We start from the raw sequence: 21845 nt of genomic DNA, 5'->3' as shown, positions 1-21845 counted from the left end.
ATGAAAAAGAGAGTTTTGTGAAAAATTATTTCAATATGTCTGTTTTGTTTGACATAATTTTTTAATTTTCTGCTTTGGCATCATGAAAACTGTCTCAGTATATTACAGACATCACAAATATAACTTGTGTAAAATTTCACTCCTTCAAAAGATTATCTGTTGTGTCAGGGTTCAGAAAAATGTTTTGTGCCACTGCCCCTGCCCTCAAAAGCACAGCTCTTTGAATCTATCCTGTCACTCCCTATAGCTCTTTCCAAATTCCTGGTCTTACCCCATCCTTGGACCGACAGCTTTTGTTTGGGGTCCTGTTGTTAGCCATGTGAGTCCACACTGCTGCTATGTAGCAAGGCTTCTGGCTCGCTACTGCCCAATGGTCCTCCTCCTCTCCTTCTCTCCCTCCTTCCCCCACTCTCTCTCTTCCACATACACACCTCTCAGTTTTCTCTGTTCAACTTTGAGAGTCTACATCCTAGCCATTTAGCCATGATCGTAGTTTGTTGTTGTTGTTTGCTTTCCCAATTTAGGCAAGAAAAATTTGTCCCTTGAAGTTCTTTGACCAGTATGAGAGTGGCTAAAAGCCTATATAGTAGGTTTTGAAGGAGTTGGGTGGGGATGTGCTGAAAAGACATGTTGAGGTAAAGGCTGGATGTAATCCTGGGGCAATGAACAGCCACTGAAGGATTTAAAGCAGGGAAGTAGCATGGTTAGAGCTGGGTTTTATTTATTTTTTTAAGTTTTTTTTTTTAAATCTTTATTTTTGAGAGAGAAAGAGTGTGAGTAGGGGAGGAACAGAGAGAGGGGAAGGCACAGAATCCGAAGCAGGCTTTAAGGCTCTGAGCTGTCAGCACAGAGCTGGATGCGGGGCTCAAACCCACGAACTGGGAGACCGTGACCTGAGCCGAAGTCGGACACTTAACCGACTGAGCCACCCAGGCACCCCAGAGCTGGGTTTTAGAAGATCTTTCTGATGGTGGTATGAGGTATCCCATGGAGAACAGTCAATACAAAACAGGAAGAGAAGCTAGAAATGTCATGATATTGCTTTCGTGATTCATGACAAAGATCCAAATTAAGGTAGAAAGGAGAGGGGGACAGATTCATAAATTTAAGGGAGAGCAGGAGACAAATATAAAGATGCCTTTAAAAAATTAATTCCAGGGCCTTCCGGGGAAGATGGCGGAGTAGGAAGACCCTAAGTTCATCTCCTCCCATAGATGGAACTAGATGACACCCCCACCAGTGTAAATAACTCAGAAAATGACCCATAGACTGGCAGAACAGAATCTCTACAGCTAAATGTAGAGAAGAGACCACATCTCACAGGGTAGGAATACTGTTGTTGAGAGCTAAATGAACCATTGGACCGTTGGCAGAAGGGAGGGACCCGTGGTGGTGCAGCGGGGAGAGAAACAGACCCTCACAATGGGAGACCTGCACAGAAAAGATGAATCCCCATAACATCTGTCTTTGAAAACCAGGAGGGCCAAATTTCACGAATTTTAAAAACCAGCAGGACTTAAAAGCTGGAACTTTAAAAAATCAGCAGGCTTGGCTCTGGGTGAGCCCGAAAGGCCGCAGGAAACTGAATCCCCACCCTTAAAGAACACAACAAACAGCCCCACTGAGATACAGCACAGGAGCAGCAGTTTGAAAAATGGGGTATACTAGAGGAAGATCTCTTGACTATTCTCAGGGCACGTGCTGGAGGGGCAGGGATCACTGGCAGACTTCTGGAACAAAGGAGCAGGCGGGTGCCGTTTCACTCTCCTGCTCCCCAGTATAAACCACAGCCACCAGTGGGAACCAGGGAGGCATGGATCTGATCCCTACCTAACTTGCTAATACTCCGCATCCTGCCCCCCTGCAGTCCCCCGGGCATCCCTGCACTTCTGCAGATCCACCGTCTCCAGTCTCAGCTCTGGCAGGTGCAGGTCCCTTGCACAACAGACCTGCACAAACCTTGCTAACATCACACATCCTAACCCCTGTGCACTTGAGCGGATCTGCCCTGTCCAATATGCTCTTGGCTGGAGCCCACCCAAAGCACCACTCCAAAGTGACTCCAGCCCCTGGGAGAGGGGAAGATAACCACACATACACCAGGCCAACTACAGCCCCAGACGTGGAGTGGGGGCAGACAGCTGGTCTGATTACAGGCCACACCCAACAACAAAAACTCCCCAGGGCAAAAACAGCAAAAGTGCTACTACGTCTCTCTCTGTCAATGCGCGCTCTGACTCAAGCCCAAGGCAGCCTGAGACTGGCCCACCAACAGGACAGGGACCAAACACCGCTGATGACAGGCAAAGAGAGCCATTGCAGGTGACTGGCCAGAGGGAAAAGCGGCTCTGCCGAAACATTAGGGTACATGCAACACACATAGCGGACACCCCTGAAGTGCCAGCTTCTGGTAAGTGGGACACTGCACTGCAGGGCACTACAGGACCTCGTCTTCACGGCCCACTATTTTCAAGAGCAGAAGACAGAGCTGACTTTCCCAACACGCAGACAGAGACAAAATGAGGGGATAGAGAAATATATCCCAAATGAAAGAATAGGGCAAAACGACAGCAAGAGACGTAACTGAAACAGGTAAGCAATATACCTGATAGAGAATGTAATGGGCATAAAGACACTGAAGGTGACGAGTAGAGGACCTCAGTGAGACCCTTAACAATGAGACAGAAACATACAAAAGAACTGATCATAGATGAAGAACAGTAAATGAAGCTATACACTAGATGGAAGAAAGAGTAGATTAGAGGAAGCAGAAAAACATCAGTGACTTGGAAGACAGAGTAGTGGAAAGCAAGCTGAACAGGAGAAAGAAAAAAAATAATACAAAAGGAATATAAATTTAGGGAACTCAGAGACACCATCAAGTGTAATAGCATTCCTATTACAGGGATCCCAGAAGGAGAAAACACAGAAAAGAAGGCAGAAAATTTATTTGAATAAATCATAGCTGAAAACTTCCCAAATCTGAGGAAGGAGACAGAAATCCAGATCCAAAAAGCACAGGAAGCCCCTCATCAAATCAACCGAATCCACACCAAGACACATAAATAAAATGTCAAAAAGTAGTGATAGAAAATTTAAAAGCAGCAAGAGAAAAGAAAACAGTTACATACAAGGGAAACCACATAAGGTTATAAGCTGATTTTTTTCTGCAGAAACACTGCAGGCTAAAAGGATGTAGCATGATATATTCAAAGTATTGAAAGGAAAAAGTCTGCAGCCAAAGACACTCTATTCAGCAGGGCTATCATTCAGAATAGAAGGAGAGAGAAAGAGTTTCCCAGACAAACAAAAGTTAAAGGAATTCATCGCCACTTAACCAGCCTCGCAAGAAATGTTAAAGGGAACTCTGAGTGGAATGGAAAGATCATGCGTTGGAATAAGAAGTACACTGAGAAGCATAAGAGAGTAAAGTTAAGTGCATATGTAAAAATTGGTCAAGGGGCTCACAATATGTAAATGTAAAGTACGTAAAGGATGTAAAGCATGACACCATATACCTATAATGTGGGGGAGAGGAGCAAAGAATGAGTTCAAACTTTAGCCACCATCAACTTAACATAGACTGCTATATGCATAAGATGTTACATACAAACAGAAGGGTAACCACAAATCAAAACCTATATATGCAAAAAAATTAGAAAGGAATCCAAGAATATCTCTAAAGAAAGCCAACTGATTGTGAGAAAAGAGCAAGAGAAGAATGAAACAGAGAAGGACAAAAACAACCATAAAACAAGTAAAAAAATGGCAGTAAGTGCATATCTATTGATAATTTGAGTGAAAATGGACTAAATGATCCAATCAAAAGACACAGGGTGGTGGAATGGATAAAAAAGCAAGACCCATCTGTATGTTGCCTATAAGAGACTCATTTCAGACCTAAAGACACATGCAGATTGGAAGTGAAGGGATGGAAGAACACTTATCAAGCAAATGGACATGAAAAGAAAACCAAGGTAGCAAGACTTACATCAGCCAAGAGACTTTAAAACAAATATTATAACAAGAGAAAAAGAAGGACACGAGATAATCATAAAAGGAATAATCCAACAAGAAGGTAAAACAACTGTAAATATTTATGCACCCAACATGGGAGTACCCACATACATAAAGCAGCTACTAACAAACATAAAGTAATCAAGAGTAATATAAAGGTAAGGGACATTAACATCCCACTTACATCAATGGACAGATCATCCAAACAAAATCATAAAGAAACAGTGGCTTTGAAAGACACATTGGACCAGATGGTTCTAACAGATATATTCAGAACATTCCATCCTAAAATGAATACACACTCTTTTCAAGGGCACACGGAACATTCTCCAGAATAGATCGTATGTTCTATTCTTGAGGCCACAAAAACAAGCCTCAAGGAATTAAAAAAGACGTACAACATATCATGCATCTTTTCTTACCACAATGCTATGAAAATAGAAATAAACATCAAGAAAAAAACTCTGGAAATAGCATATAGGGAGGTTAAATAACATGCTACTAAACAATGAATGGGTCAATCATGAAGTCAAAGAGGAAATTAAAAAATACATGGAGATAAATGAAAACAAAAGCTCATTGTTCCAAAATCTTTCAGAAGCTGCAAAAGCAGTGTAAGAGGGAAGTTTTATAGCAGTACAGGTCTACCTCAAGAAGCAAGAAAAATCTTATAACAGAGCTAGAAAAAGAAGAATAAACAAAACCCCGAATCACTAGAGGAAGTAAATAATAAAGATTAAAGTAGAAATAAACAAAATAGAAACTAAAAAAAGCAATAGAACATACCAATGAAACCAGGAGCTGCTTCTTTGAAAAGATCAACAAAATTAATAAACCTTTAGCCAGAACATATCAGAGAGAGAGAGAGAGACAGAGAGAGAGAGAGAGAGACTTAATAAAATCAGAAATTGAAGAGGAGAAATAACAACCAACATGACAGAAATACAAAGAATTATTAAGATGATATTATGAACAATGATATGCCAACAAAGTAGACAATCTAGGAAAAATGAATAAATTCCTAGAAACCTGTAACTTCCCAAAACTGAAGCAGAAAGAAACAGAAAATTTGAATAGACCAACTGCTAGCAGTGAAATTGAATCGGCAATCAAAAAACCCCACAAACAAAAGTCCAGGACCAGACGGCTTCACAGGTGAGTTCTACCAGACATTTAAAGAAAAGCTAATACCTCCTCTCCTCAAACTATTCCAAAAAATACAAGAGGAAGGAAAGCTTCCAGATTCATTCTGTGAGGCCAGCATTACCCTGACACCAAAACCAGATGAAAATACTACAAAAAAGAGAACTACAGGCCACTATCTCTGATGAACACAGATACAAACCCTCGACAAAATATTAGCAAAGTGAATTCAACAATACATTTAAAATATCCCAATCCATGAGCATCCATGAGAACCAATACTGTGAAGATGGCTATAGTACCCAGAGCAATCTACAGATTTAAAGCAATTCCTGTCAAAATACCAACAGCATTTTCCACAGAACTAGAACAAATCATCCTAAAATTTATATGGAACCACAGAAGACTCTGAATAGCCCAAGCAGTCCTGGAAAAGCAACGCAAAGCTGGAGGTATCACAATCCAAGATTTCCAGCTTTGGTATTAAGCTGCTGGGATCAAAAACAGTTTACTACTGGCACAAAAACACGGAGATCAATGGAACAGCATACCCCACCCAGAAATAAACCCACCGTGATTATATGCTCAATTAATCTTTGACCAAAGAGGCAAAAATATGCAGTGGGAAAAAGACAGTCTCTTTGACAAAGGGTGTTGGGAAAAGTGAACAGCTACATGCAAAAGAATCCAACTGGACCACTTTCTTAAACCATACACAAAAATAAACTCAAAATGGATCAAGGACCTAAATGTGAGACCTGAAGCCATAAAGATCCTAGAAGAGAACACAGGGAGTAACTTGTCTGACATTGGCTGTAGCAACATTTTTCTAGATATGTCTTGTAAGGCAATGGTAACAAAAGCAAATGTTAGGACTACACCAAAATAAAAAGCTTCTGCACAGTCAACAATCAACAAAAAGACAACTTACTGAATGGGAGACGATATTTGCAAATGACGTATCTGATGAAGGGTTAGTATCCAAAATATATAAAACACTTGTACAACTCAACACAAAACCCAACACATAATCCAATTAAAAAATGAGAAGACATGAACAGACATTTCTCTAAAGAAGACATCCAGATGGCCAAGAGACACATGAAAAGATGGTCAACATCACTAATCATCAGGGAAATGCAAATCAAAAGCACAATTAGGTATCACCTCACACCTGTGAGAATGACTAATATCAAAAACACAAGAAACAAGTGTTTGTGAGGATGTGGAGAAAAAAAAGAACCGTCATGTACTGTCGGTGGGAATGCAAATTGGTGCAGCCACTGTAGAAAACAGTAGGGAGGTTCTGCAAGAAATTAAAAACAGAATTACCATGTGATCCAGTAATTCCACTACTGGGTATTTACCCAAAGAACAAAAAAACACTAATTCAAAATGATATGTGCGCCCCTATGTTTACAGCAGCATTATTTACAATAGCCAAAATATAGAAGCAGCCCAAGTGTCCACTGATAGATGAGTGGATAAAGATGCGGTGTGTATATATGTGCATGTTTGTGTGTATACACATCGCACCTTTATCCACACACATAACAGGATATATTACCCAGCTATAAAGAAGAATGGAATCTTGCCATCTGCAACAACATGGATGGATCTGGTGAGTATGATACTAAGCAAAATAAGTCAATCAGAGGAAGACAAATACTATGATTTTGCTCATATGTAGAATTTAAGAAACAAAAGAAATGAAGGAAAAAAGAGACAAACCAAGAAACAAAGTCTTAACTACAGAGAACAAAATGATGGTTACCAGAGGGGAGGTGGGTGGGGAGTTGGGTGAAACAGGTGAAGGAGTTTAAGAGCACACTTATCATGATCAACCCTGAGTAATGTATAGAATTGTTGCATCACTATACTGTACATCTGAAACTAATGTAACACTGTGCTTTCACTATTCTGGAATTTAAAAGTAAAGTAAAATAAAAAACTCTGTAAGTCCAGCTTGTTCAATCTAATGTTTTAGATTATATTCAGATGAGAAATCAAAATGAAAGTATAGACCAACAGCAAGGATATTTATTTTTATTTTTTATTATTTTTAAAATATAATTTATTGTCAAGTTGGCTAACATACAGTGTATCCAATGTGTTCTTGGTTTTGAGGGTAGATTCCTGTGATTCAACGCTTAAATACAACACCCAGTGCTCATTCCAACAAATGTCTCCTCAATGCCCATCATCCATTTTCCCCTCTTCCCCGCCACCCCCCCCCCCCATTAATCCTCAGTTTGTTCTCTGTATTTAAGAGTCTCTTATGGTTTGCCTCCCTCCCTGTTTGTAACTATTTTTTCCCCTTCCGTTACCCCGTTACTCCTGTTAAGTTTCTCAGGTTCCACATATGAGTGAAAACATATGATATCTGTCTTCCTCTGACTTATTTCACTCAGCATAATACCACCTAGTTCCATCCACACTGTTGTAAATGGCAGGATTTCATTCTTTCTCATTGCCAAGTAGTATTTCATTGTATATGTAAACCCTATCTTCATTATCTATTCATCAGTTGATGGACATTTAGGCTCTTGCATAATTTGGCTCTTGTTGAAAGCACTGCTATAAACATTGGGGTACGTGTGCCCCTATGAATCAGCACTTCTGTATCCGCTGGATAAATTCTTTAAAGTGCTATTGCTGGCTCATAGGGTAGTTCTATTTTGAATTTTTTGAGGAACCTCCACACTGTTTTAAGGATATTGATTTAAAAGATAACAGAATGTATCAGTGTAAAAGTCAAGCTAAATGTAGTTTAGGATTTACCTAAGTATGACCAGCAGGTGGTGGTAACTGTACACAGAAATTGTAATATTTTCCTTGAGCTCTTTGCTGGTAAATAGTTTAATGTTTTTCGCAAAGCTGTTGATCTGGATTGCCGAACTAAGGTATGATGAGCAAACATTGTTAGCTCAATTTCAAATATTCCAGGGAAAAGGTTTATAACAGAATCAAAGGAATTGGATGTAAAGTGAAATCAAAGATTTTCTAATCCTAGAGTTCTTGAATAAGCTCCTGGTGGGGTGTAGGGGGCTGTTCCTGGAAATCCCAGAAATGAGCTGCAAATTGATGTGCATGTCTATTTTTTTCTGGGAAGAAAATCCATAGCTTCCGTAACAGTTTCAAAGGGTCTCTAATCTCCGAACTTAATTTGACCATGTAATGGACAAATTTCAACCCATGAGGTTTTTTTTTTTTTTTTCTTTTTTAGGATAAAGTTTAAAATACTCAGCCTAGCATTTTAGTCTCTTCATGAACTGCCTGCTACAGACTAATTCATTTATATTACATATCACATTAAATACCAACTTATCCTGCTATTGGACCTTCCATTTTTCTAGACATCCATAAGACTGTAAGGAATTCAAAAACTTTTAGCATAATTCTCATGCTTTTAAAGGACTGAAGAAAGTATCACAGGGAAATGAGATCGCGGTGTGAAGCACAACCCAGCAGGCCTACCTTTCGCTACAACTTGTTAGCTTTGTCACTTTGGGCCCATTACTGAACCTGTTTCCTCATCGGTAAAATGGTGATAATAACAGGACTGTGAGGAGTAAAGTGTTGCGTGTAGAATATTTAGCCCAGTCTTTGGCAAATTTTGTGCGTATCAGCCGTTAGCTCAATAGCCAAGAAGGAAGTAGCACTTTCACTGGATGAGCAGTTACAAAGGCTAAATCCTCAATGGTGCTAAAGCTGAGAAGTATGACAAAAGTAAAAGAAACTGGAGAGAAAACGAGGCCAGGAAGAAAAAAACTGAAGGAAAAAAGACATATTTGTGAAAATGAGAAGCAGCAAGCCAATAATAATGATGATCATTATATTATTTATACACACTAACAGCAATGGTGATGATTGCTAACATGTGTATCGCTCTGTTCCAGACCCTGGTCTAAACATTTTACATGGATTAAGTAATTTTCATTACTCTGGGGACTCTGGGGAGTCGAAGCGACTCTGGGGATGATATACCAAACACTGTCTATTGCCCCAACTATTACCCCCCTCTTTCTTAACAGAACCTTGCCATTGTTGAGTGTGCAATATATCCAATCAGCCCATCAGCACTGGACTGAGACAGTCATCACCATCTCACTCCTTTCTGTTGGACACCAGTATCCTCACCTACCCGGGAGTCAGGAACGACCATGTGACTTGAGCTGGGCCAATGAAATGCCAAGGAATGTATGCAGGGAAGCAAGGGCTTCTGGGAAATGCTTGCATCCTAAGGATCAGATCTTGAAGGAAGGCTTGTTGGTATTGCACCCTTCTCTTTCTTCCTGACTATAGGTCTTCTGGTAAAGAGCCAGATGATAGAGCTGAAAGGCCAGTGCAGATTTTGGCTTAAAGGGACATGGGTGAAAATGCTAATCAGAATTGTGCTACTGACCGGGTGCTTTCAGGTAAGAGTGAAACTGACCAATACATAGCAATGGTGTTTAAGGACATTGCTACCTGAGACTGTACAATACAGATAACATATGCAATGTGCATTTTGCCACTGAGAAAAGGTTAATTATGAAATAATTTTTAGAAACATTTCTCTTGGCAATATTTCCATTGAAAAGGCTTAGGGCTTGAATGATTAGCTTTCAATTATTTTCCAACTTAGAATTACATAGCACATTGCTGAGTTGTGGCTATATGCTTCAGTCTTGCTCCTCGATGTGTTCAGACTTCCTGTGATACTTACTACGCACTGGCTGAAGCAAGAGTTCTTTGGCCAAGCTGTCCCCGGATGCAGTCACTTAGAGCTTCAGCCCAGCCCTGAGCTCCAGGATTGAATATTCCTAGCAGTTGGAAAATGGCAGTGAAACAGTTTCTAGGGGAAAGGATGTGGTCAGGAACAATTGGGGTTGAAGATAAGTTACCAAAGGCAGCTGGCTCTTCATGGAAAAACTCTCTTCCTCTTGGCTTCCTGCTTTCCCCATATGTCCTACGTTAACTCACAGAACCTAACCAAGGAGTAAAGGCCCATCAGGAGGGACAATCTCCACTTCTCCACATGAAGATCCAGCCACCAATTTATTTCACCTACATAAAAATGCTGATAAAGGATACGCCAGAAGGTATCATTCGTTCTTAAAAGATGATTCTTTGGCCATGGTAAAGTTCAGGGTCAATTCTAATACAATTCCACATTCAAGTTTCCTGAGCCCTTGACATAGAGTTTAGAACACAGACAAATTCTATAAGTCACATCTGAGAGTGACTTCAGAAAACCTTTTATTCTACTTAGCAGCAGTGAAATTTTAGGCCATGAATGAGTAACTGATTTTCCCAACTGGATTCTAAGACCCTTGAAAGCAGAAACCCTTCTCATTTTTCCCAGTATCAAGCATGGTTCTAAGAATACACACTTATATTCGATTGGTGCCTCCCCCCAGGGATTAATAAACCTTCATGATTACAAAATAAGCAAAAAGATCATCAAACAGTGCACATGCACACGTGTGTGCGTGTGTATAATAGACGGATCACACAACTGATCTGCTTGGCTTTTCCACCAACAGCTCATTTTAAAACTCAATTGACTAATACTCCGACAAGGGCTCTGTCAGCCCCTAAACAGCTAAGTCTTATAGTCAAGTACCTTCAGGGCAAAAGCCTCTCTAATTCAGTTGCCGGAATTTAAGACAATAAGACCCTGTAATTGGAACAGAAGGGATCTTGTCCATTCTACCCATGGTTAACCACAGAAAGTCTAGGAAACTTTAATTCAACGATGACCAAATACGGGGAAGAAGGATTAAATGTGGGTTTTGGAGTCAGACACACTTGGGCAAGATGGTTAAGGTATCTGAGCATACTTCCTCCTTAACTGGAGGTGATACATCAGATCACTGCAGTGAAGAAGAAATAAGAGCATGGACACAAACTGCTTAATCTAGTAGCAAATCCTTAATTCCTACTCTGTGTTGCAGCGGCATTTCCTATCTGGCCATGGTGAAGCTGAGCCTAACATTATGGGAGAAGAATCTGCAAAAGTGGTAATTCTCAGAGTTTTATTGTATCAGCCAAGCCCAAGGCAACAGTGCAGGGCACGGTGGAGCATGACTGACAGCGTGAGCGGCCCATTCGCCCATCGATGGATGCAGACTGGAGACTGAATTGGATTAACGGCGCAACTGAATTTAGACAGGCGTGCCAGCATAACGTGTATTCCATATGGTTTGCACCCACGTGGAGTGGTTCTCTGATGCTCCTTCCATCTGATGAAGTCTACTTTCTGAGAATTTCAGTAAAAGAAGGAAATCAGCTGAAAAATCAGCAATAAGTGAGTCAAGAGTCCTTAAAAAACAAACCGGTCGTGCAAGGGAAGAGGAGAAGCTGGGTCTCCATTTATCTCCCTGGAAGAGGATCCTCTCCCTCCCTGTTCTTCACAGCTGGAGCCGAGGGAGCAATTTTCTTTGGCTGCTGAGAGGACAGAGTCCGTGGCAGGCAGCACAGATCTATCTACTCAGCTGCTCTCCCACACCTGCTTCCCCCCTGCCAGGGCTGTCCGCCTGGCTTCAGGCCCTTTGTCCCACACACATTAAAGCAGTATCTCTGAACCCTAAAAAGTAAGCAAACTTTGTGCCCTATTTATAAATGCAAGAAGGCTAAACCATCCCTGGAGATTGTGATAACCGAACCAGACTTGATCTGCTCTATGTTCCCATTTCTTTGGCAAGTACCGTGCTCTGCTTTCTGTAGTGGATGGTGTACAGGTGCACACGTGCGCACACACACACACACACACACACACACACCACACTCTTTTTGCATTTTCCAAGCAGTCACTTCCAGTTTTACGTGAGTAGGCTTTTAAAGCTATATAGACTCTCACTTTGGCAAATCCCTAGGTCACTGAACTAAAAGGACTACAATGGTTTCAATGTGAGCCCTTCTGAGTTTGGTGTGAAGTAGGACGATGACAACAACAACAAAGCAAGCTCAGCATCTCCTGTGTTTCTCTTACAGTGGCATGACTGGAAGATGGTGAGCGTCTGCCCTAAACAGCGCTGAGCAAGTCCCCTTAAATGCCAGAGAGTGGGTCAGAGGTCAGCCAGCCAGATGAGGAAGCGATAGCAACCCCAGCTCACGGTCTCTGGGCCTCTCTGGGCCGAGCACTCAGTTAATCCCTCACAATCACCTTAGGAAGTTCAAGATGAGGAACGGAAGCTTAGAGCCAATAAGGATCTTTCCCTAAATCACAAAACGAATACGATCCCAATTTTAACTCCAGAGCCAGACTTCTTAACTGGGGAGGTATTCTGTTGGAGCATGAATAAAACAGAATTACTGGGAGTAACACCGAAGTACTCAGAGACATAAAGTAGGAGTTTCTATGCGTGTGTGTAATACACACGTATGCACACATGCATTTAAGAGCTTTACCGAAGGAATACTTGAAAAGCATTATGAAATGCAGTTTAAACCAGCTCCCGAGGCAGGGGTGTTCTGGTTGTGGTCGTTTTCCAGAAGCAGGTGAGTCTGGGGCTGGGCTTTGGACTCGAGGCAGAATGTGGGCTTGGCCAAGACCTACCAGCTGGCCATGCATTTCTGGGAGGGAGAATGGCCGGGCCAGAGGCACGGATTATGCTGGAAAGGCAGTGGGCAGCTGGGCAAGCTCCGGTGAGGAGAGACAATGGTAGCAGTGCTATAGATTCTCGAGTCGGACAAACACAGCGCCAGAGAAACAGCTAGCCCTTGGTTAAGGCACTCAGAGAGTTACTGCAGTTCCTGATTAAGGGAATAGTTTATAATAACTGTTTCTGGAAAAACTTTTCTAGTAACTGTTTGTTGGACCACTTGGAGTAGAGAAACTGAAAATGAGGAATAGATCATAAATTTTAGTAGCCTAAGATAATTGAAGCCTGAGCTGGGGCAGCTATGGAAAGAGGTTTTTTTTTTTTTTTTTTTTTTTTTAAATGACCTGTAATCAAGACTTCAGATATTGTGCAGTTTCATAATGGCTGAAATGATTATTAGGATATGGGGCATGTTGCCAAGGGAGCAATCAGAGCTAGATGTACTGGACTTGGGGCCTCATCTACCAGAGGTGATTTTAAATCAGCGTGGGCCTGCCTGGAGGCAAAAGGGGAGATTTCAGTCTATGCAAAATTCTCCGTTTCAAATCGTTCCCTCCGTTTTATCTCCCTTGGTGCCCCCAGTGATCAAAATCCACACAGAGCCCAAGAATAAAAGAGCAACATCCAGCTAAAGTCTGCCAAAATGCATCCCCCGGAAGGCTGGAATAATCAACAGAAACACAAGGAGATTCTCAAATGCCTTTCTGCCGGCCCCACCTTCATCCTGCACACGAGGGAGCACTTACCGCAAACAGCCGCTTTGGGAAGAAGCACTCTCTACATAGTGTTTCAGAGCAAGCTGGAATTCTTCCAGGTCCTCCTCTATCACAGACATCTGACGCTGCACAAGCATGATGTGCTGCGGAGGAAGAGGCAAGGGTCACTGCTCTGGAGCCTTGCTGAAGCTGACCCCCTGCAGCCCAGCCCAGCCCTCCTCACAAGGCAAACAATTCTCATCTGAAAATACAACCAACAGGAAGACCCTGACCGATCCAAGGCAACAACACTGTATAAAAGCCGTAATGCAGGCAGGACATTCTTCTTGCCTCTTGAAGCAGGTGCAAAGAGAATGTCTTCTCAATGGCATACTTCCCTTTTAAAAGCAGTGGTTCTCAATTTGAAGCGCTGGGGAGGTTTTAAAATTGCACTTCTATCAGAATCTCTGGACGTGAGATCCAAGCACTGGTATTTATAAAAACGTCCCCAGGTGACTGTAACATGCAGCCAGGGCTGGGATCACCGGCCTGTACTCATCCTACCCCACACACCGGACAGCTCCACCTTCACCGTAAGTATTTTGTGATAATAGACATGTTTCGCACATCATTACAAACAACCAAATTTCAAGAAACGTGTGCTCAAAGTTGCATTTCCAAAGGTACATGAACGGTCACAGGGTTCTCAAACACTAACCACCTAAGATATGCCATAGGCCCTGGTCAAAATCTCATGGCGTCAGATGGAGACTGTGTTTAATGGATCACACTGGGCTGGATGCCAATTGCTTCTTGTAACAAATCCTATCACCTTTATAGCACTTGTAGTTTTGAAGACTTTCCTACAGTTCTGCCTGTGCGCTTCTCATGGCATTTTGATCTCAGGATAAAGCCTTTCTTCCATCATCAAGGGTTGGGAATGAATCACAGAAGTGCAAAAAAAAAAAAAAGGATTGGGAGTGAGTTATAAAAGTGCAGAACAGGGGCTCCTGGGTGGCTCACTTGGTTGAGCATCCAACTCTTGATTTCGGCTCAGGTCATGATCCCAGGGTCGTGGGATCAAGCCTACTTAAGATTCTCTCTCTCTCCCCCTGCCCCCTCCCCTACATGGGTGCTCTGAAATAAAAAAAAAATTTAAGTGCAAAACAACAGCAAGAATGTAAGGATGATTCAGAATATGAGGAAAATAACTTGCACTGTGTAGCAGCAGAGCCAGAATTAAGCACCCAGCTTGCTGTCTCCTGTCCAATGAGTTTCTTGCTTCATTGTTAATAGCTACCATTGTCGAAGACCATAATACCAATAGATATTATGGTATCTATTAGGTATGATGGTATCTACTAGGTATGATGTTAGGCACTTTATGTATTCAATAATTGTTCCTACTTTGTTTTCCTGCAGGCAAATGCTGGGTGCTGGATTCTGGGCATACAGTGACGAATCAAGATAGAATCCTTGCCTTTATAAGGTTTAGTAAAGAAATCAACAAGGTTTGAAAACAACGTGTGTAGAATAACTTAAGGTATTGATACTAGCACATGAAACTGATGATATGTAAACTGACCAGAAGAAGTCTATTAAATTTTTGACAGAAGTGTACTGTCAAATAAATCTTGATTCCAGTCTCAAAAATCCTCTGAGTGAGCCTTAAAGTAATATTTGGGCACCCAAACGCACACGAGCGGGACACAAGCTATCAATACCGCATAACTCCTACAGAGTACAGTACTCTCCAGTGAGCTGTTTTTGATGTGGTCACGGAGGCTGATGAAACGAGAAGAAACTCTCAAAAGAAGAACAATGGACAAGGGGGTTCCTCCCAGAATGGAGATCCAGTGTCCCATCACAGAACTTCCTTCCCTGACAAATACCTTCCCAGCATGAATTCACTGTTGCAACGAACCAGTGAATGCCGTATGCTTCCTACTCATGCTTTTCCTGAATTGCACTTTTTATGACATTTCTCCTGGCCCGGTTTTATCATTGTATATTTTATCTCTGTGTTTGGGGGGAGTGGAAAGGGGAGATAGCTTACTTCTTGATTCATAAGTATATCGGACCGTAAGGGTCTACATCTTGATCTTACAGAGAGGACTGACCATCATGCAGGGATCCTAGACTTTGAGCCAGAAGCAGTAATGGAGAAGACTCTGGGTGTGTTCTATATATGTGAAAAGAATGAATATTTAATGACCGGAAGGCTCACTGTGGCAAAGACTCCAAACTATTCACCAAAATCCATTTCCTCTTCTTTCTAGGTACAGTTAGAGCACGTGTTGCATCATCCCTTGCAGTTAGGTGTAACCAACTGATATGTTTTCACCAATAGAATATGAGCAGGAGTGCTGTGTATTGCTTTTGGGACAAGATGTTCAAGAAGGAGGTGAGCCCCTCCCACATTCTCTTCCCCTTTTCTGTTGATAGAATGACCTGTCTTGGGAATGGCAGAGCCACACTTGAGAGGAGGAGCCCGTGTCCCTGAATCATTGTGTGAACTGATTATTGGGCAAGGAAAAAACTTGCATTATATTGGAATCATTCTCCATTTGGGTCTATTTGTTTTCATAGCCCAGTTACCTAATGAGTTCAGTAATTTTAACTAAGCTTTGTTTTATTTCCCTTTAAGGATCAGAGATCAAGAATAGGTAGATACAAGCCTATAACTATCTCCTCAGATTGTGTAATGAACAATCAGCCCCCTGTACAACTCTCGCAGAACCTGTTTTTAATATCAGTTACTAAGAGTTTAAGTTAATCTCTCTGCCAAAATCATTGTGGACACGTTCTTTTGACACAAATCTGTAGGAACTTCTTGATCATGTATTTGTGATCAACAATGACTCAGATGCTTCTCATGGATTTTCTAATGAGAGATATAAATTCATATCTACCTATTCCACCATACTCCTTTTAGTCTGAAGGCAACTCTTATGTGGTCTAATTTGCAACCATGAGCAGAACCATGAGCAATGCATGTCCTTTGAAATGTGACTTTTCAGCTGCTTCTATGAAAACATGGATTCTACTTCTCCTTCCTTTGGATCTGGGCCAGCCTTATAAACTTGCTTTGGCCAACAGAACATGGCAGAAGTAAGAGGGTGCCAGTTTCATGTTTAGGCCTCCAGACCCCTTGTGAGTTTTCACACTTGCTCTCCGATCCCTGAAATTGTCATGTGAACAAGCCCTGTGAGAGCAGGGGTCAGCAAACTTTTTATGTGAAGGGACAGATAATAAATATTTTAGGCTTTGTGGGCCCTAAGGTTCCTGTCACATTCCTCCATCTGTTTTAGTGTGAGAGCAGCCACAGACAACAAACAAATGGGTGTGGCTGTGTTCCAATAACACTTTATAGGTAAAAATAGGCAGCGCACTGTAGTTTTGTCGACCTGCGTGCTGGTGAATTAAAGACTACAGAGAACAGAGCTGGGTCAGTGGATTCATCCCAGCTGAGTCCCCGGACATATAAGGAAGTCCCGCCAAGATCAGCAAAGCTGGCATGCAGTTGACTGCAGATGCCCTAAGGAGGCCAGCTGACACCAGAAGAACCACCCGCTTGATCCCACTTTAAGTTGCCTACCTCTAGAATTGTGGTTTAAAACACTTCATTTTGGGTGGTTTGTTACACAGCAGTAGCTAAGTGATTCATTCACTTACATAGATGGATGTGAATATGATTTGGAAAATAAATTTACTTTGCAACCCAAACAAGGCATGCCTTTTCCCTCCTTTCCTCAGATATTTACACAAAGAAAACAACTTCCGAGGTCCAGATAATCTGTCTACGTGTTATGACTACTGTGACGAGAAGCTTTCTGAATCTCCTTGGGTAATTTAAAATAGACCTTCTGAGCGCCAAAGAAAATCCTTACCTTTTCTAGGCTGGCCAGGTCAAGTTGTAGGATGTGGAGCATGGGAGAGGTAGAGAAGGTGCCCTGATACCTTAATGATATTTCTGTATGTCACTTATGTCAAATATACAGTCTGAGATCCTCACTGAAATCTGGTGTGAACAGCCAGCCCAGAGCATTTTTGTTTCTCTGCTTTAGAAGGCGTAGTGTTGCCTTTATTATTTACTTTATAGGGATTTTGTTATGATGGAATTATGATGGAATATTTACAGAACAGTACTTGCTAGTCACGTTAGGTTAGTTGCATCTACCTTTGATTTCTTGGATTTTTTTAAAAAAAGTTTATTTATTTTGAGAGAGAGAGCACAGGAGGGGCAGAGAGAGAGGGTGTGAGAGAGAATCCCAAGCAGACTCTGCACTGTCAGCATGGAGCCCAGTGTGGGGCTTGAACTCACGAATCATAAGATCATGACCTGAGCTGAAACCAAGAGTCAGATGCGTTACCGACTGAGCCACCCAGGCGCCCTTTGGATTTTTTTATTTCAAGGAATTTCAGCTTTTTAAATCTCTGGAGACAGAAATATTTTAAATGCAACTAATTTGGTTCATGTTTTCTAGCTCTACTTACTACACAGTTGTGTTCCAAGCATGTTTTCAGAAATGTAACAGACCTTCTTGTGTGCTCTTGTTCAATCTCATAATAGCTATAGCAAAGCAAGACTATGTTCTAATAGTCCCTGGCATATTAGTTGGCAATAAGCCCCAATCCGTATGATATTGTATGACAGGATTCATTTACTTCACAAAATATTCACAGGCTTTATGAGGGGAGAAAGGCAGAAAAAGATACTAGATTTGTAAACTCCTATTGTGTAAGCTATTCTGGTGTAAACAACAATAATGTACTCAAGAAAAGTTAGAGCTTTTGAAAAGCACCAGAACGTGATAAAACCTTGTTAAAAATTATATTGAATCCAAAAAGAACTTTTTGAATATAGAAAGTATCTAGGGAATTGACATCTTTTTTCAGTAATTGTTTGATAAGAAGTGCCACGCGAGGCATACAATGGCCTCAAGCAGAAAGGATTTGGGTGGATCAGTACTCCTGCCCAGATCCAGGATATGTGAGCTGGCTGGATTCCCTTCAAAAATCATAAGGACCTTTCAATGATTCATACTCCCTGCTTGGCACTTGACAGCTAGAAGACAATAAGTTACCCCCCAATTTTCCATGAGTCATAAAGTCATAGTCTTGGAGTTTAGATCTGGGTTTATCTCTGATGTACATTTCCTTTTTCATTATGGCAAGAGTAAGATTATGAATTCCAAAACTTGCTATCTTTGTCACATGATGGTTGTAAGCCACTTGGAACATTCTAACATTCCTACATAGCACCTTAGTGTGGTTCTTTTGGTGTGACGTTTGAACAATTCAATGTTGTAAGGGATAAGTAAATATTTTTAAAAGCTCCTTACTCTTTTTGATTTCATTTTGAATACTATGTCATTCTGGAAGCATTCCCGGGCCTCCTAAGTTGTGTTCCATCATTGTGCAAATCTATACTTTCCGATAATAACCTTCATCGCAGTGTATTGTAGACCCTTGTTTAATCACTGCAGCTCCTTCTGGTCTGTCCTGTAGCCTGGAATATTCACTATTTCATCTCCAGACTCTCCCCCAGGGCCTGGCATATAACTGGTGACCAAGTTCTTCATACAACAAACAAGCAAGAGGTTGCTTTTGTTTTTAGTCATTGACTATTCTTTTTTTTTTAATTTTTAAAAATGTTTGTTTATTTTTGAGAGAGAGAGAGAGCATGAGTGGGGGAGGAGCAGAGAGAGAGGGAGACACAGAATCCAAAGCAGGCTCCAGGCTCCGAGCTGTCAGCACAGAGCCCGACGCGGGGCTCGAACTCACGGACCACGAGATCATCACCTGAGCCGAAGCCGGATGCTCAACTGACTGAGCCACCCAGGCGCCCCTGTCATGGACTATTCTTAAAAGCTCTTTAATAAATTTTATTCACGCACTATTCACTCCAGGAAAGGACATGAACGGTATGAGGTGGTCCTGAAAACTCTAGAGCCCTGTGTCATTGTTTTTCATCTACCTCCATCACCTTGTCCTCGTTCCTTTCCTCTTTAAGAGCGGAGAGTACACATTTAAAAAAGCTTGGCTTCACTTTTACTAGCTATGTGGCCTTGAACCAGTGGCTCCATCTTTTCATCCGAAATCACCAAATGAAATCGGAGCCATGGTACTTTGGTATCATAGCTTTGGGGAGGATTAAATCGAATTATGTAAAAATCTTGCCCAGGATAGATATTCAATAGATGTTACTTCTCACTGAGGAAAAACAAAGGACCTTAAAAAAAAAAAAGAAAGAAATCACATCCTAGACTCATCATTATGTAATGGCTCACGTCCCAGAAAACTAGATGTGGCAGCTAGTTGGTTTCAGGACTCTTGCTGTGTGCTTAAATAAGCCTACCAGATACTACTGCTCTGCTCTCATGGCAGGAAATCTCGGGAAAAGGAGTCATCTGTCAGCTCCCAATCTCACTGGCAAAGAACAGCTCCACTTTAGTGCCCAGAAATGCACCAAACACTAGAGTCGGACTGTTGCAGTGTCAGGGCAGGTGCAGGTCTGGCGGAGAACTGCTGGGGTCCAGCTAGGGGGCTTAAATCCTTCCACACCTTGACTCTCCACCTGCAAAATGGGGTTAAGGATGGCGTCACCTCATAATGATGGATGAAGTGAATTATAGAAGTGTGTGTTTGGGATGACACTTGGCACATAGTAAAGGCTCACTAAAGATTAGCTTTAAAAAAATTAAGTATATCACGGGGCACCTGGATGGCTCAGTCGGGTAAGCGTCTGACTCCCAATTTCGGCTCAGGTTGTGATATCGTGGTTTGTGAGTTCGAGCCCTGCACTGGGTTCTGTCCTGACAGCATAGAGCCTGCTTGGGATTCTCTCTCTCTCAAAAGTAAATAAATACACTTAAAAAATAAAGTATATCATAAGAAGTTTATTCTCTGGTTTCTGATGGGCAATTTATTTTTCAAAGTTCTCATGTATTCACCAATGGAAAAGGCAAGCTACTTCCCTAGTCAATGACGTCTACTGGTTTGGGTCACCAAGATAAATCACTGAACATGGAAGAGCGTGGAATGACGAGTGCCAGCTGTGCACAGTGAAGATATGTTACGGTCATTCTGAATATAGAAGGTTTCATAAGAGTAGACAGTGATGCGTCACTGTCACTAACTATCAACTACAACTTTTAAGGACAAATACCTTACTGGCAGCTCTGAAAAAAAAAAAAACTTGCTGAAATCATTACTGTATGTGTATTCCCAAAGAGCACAGCTACTCACTTTTACAGGTGGTTGAAAATAGTTAAGGAATATCCTTTCCTGCTTTTAAACAATATTGACTGCTGAACCAACTTGCCCAGTCCTGTTTTGTTCTTGTAAGTACTTTTATGTACTATTGAATTAGTAATGCTGTGTGGGTTGACGAATCTCTCAAAATTGACGTTGGCCTCTCTTCTGTCAGGGACCCGAGAATGGAACAGTCTGTCACCTTTAATAAACAATCCTTAGACGATTTCTCTCCCACATAGCTAGCGCGAGAGAATAGTGTCACATCAGGAAATTATATAAGAATAGACAATGGTCTCTCTCAACATTAGAAATGTTATGTTCGGTTTTCTGGACTAGAGTGTAGTGTTCTCTACATGCAAATCTAATTGACAATAGAGATACAAAGATTGCAAGGTCACAATCCTGTCCCTAAGGGACTTCTAGCAATAGCATTCCCAGTATGCGCGCTCGGTGGCCTTCTCTTTCTCAGCTTCCCACCAAAATGTACCCCTTTAGAATTCTGGGTGCCTGAGGAATTAACACAGACCACACCCCTGTCTTTGGAGGAATAGAAGCACTGAACATGTAGCGAACTATGGGTTATCTTTGGGGAAAGTGTCCATATCTATAGGATTCTAATCATAATAGTCGTTATTAAGCTCTTCTGAGAACCTTCCACAGCTCCCCCTTTGAAGACTCCCTTTGTGCTGTGAGTTTGGACAGACGGGTAGGAGCCGATGGACAGGTGAACCTCACCTTTTATCACATAGGCAGTGCCTGTGGAATAAGGGCCCGGTACAGAGATGAAGGGTATTTCCTATCTTTTTCACACGTAAATGCAATTGATCCTATAAGACCTGTATAGTATACAATATAGTTATTAAGAAAAAAGTGATTTTCTGTGGGTTGCCCAGATTTTAAGATTTAAATTTTCACTAAACGAAAATGTAATGATCCACTTTTTCCAAACAGAATGTGCTATAAATATGTGCCTCAAAATAAAGTAAAATAACAAATCATATATATGTGTTGCTTTTAATTACGCAATCACAAATTTCTTTTTGTTGGATCTCAGTGCCTGTTACCATCACTTTATCCATTTTATTTCGATCTCCATAAATTGCCACCCCTGCTGATGGACATCTTTTCCCTATGGATGTAA

General features: G+C 41.5%; 1 protein-coding gene across 2 annotated transcripts in view; it reads right to left on the bottom strand.

Moving 5' to 3' along the window:
* NECAB1 (N-terminal EF-hand calcium binding protein 1) overlaps window positions 1-21845 on the bottom strand; it is a 197788-nt gene that overhangs the window by 10159 nt on the left and 165784 nt on the right. For both annotated transcript variants that reach the window (XM_003999959.6, XM_011291311.4), the window contains exon 10: window positions 13496-13608. In XM_003999959.6, the coding sequence (XP_004000008.3) occupies window positions 13496-13608 (113 nt within the window). The remainder of the gene's footprint in view (window positions 1-13495; window positions 13609-21845) is intronic.

Source organism: Felis catus, chromosome F2 (assembly GCF_018350175.1).
Source record: "Felis catus isolate Fca126 chromosome F2, F.catus_Fca126_mat1.0, whole genome shotgun sequence".
NCBI classification, from domain to species: domain Eukaryota; kingdom Metazoa; phylum Chordata; class Mammalia; order Carnivora; family Felidae; genus Felis; species Felis catus.
This window is presented reverse-complemented; position numbering and strand designations above follow the sequence as displayed.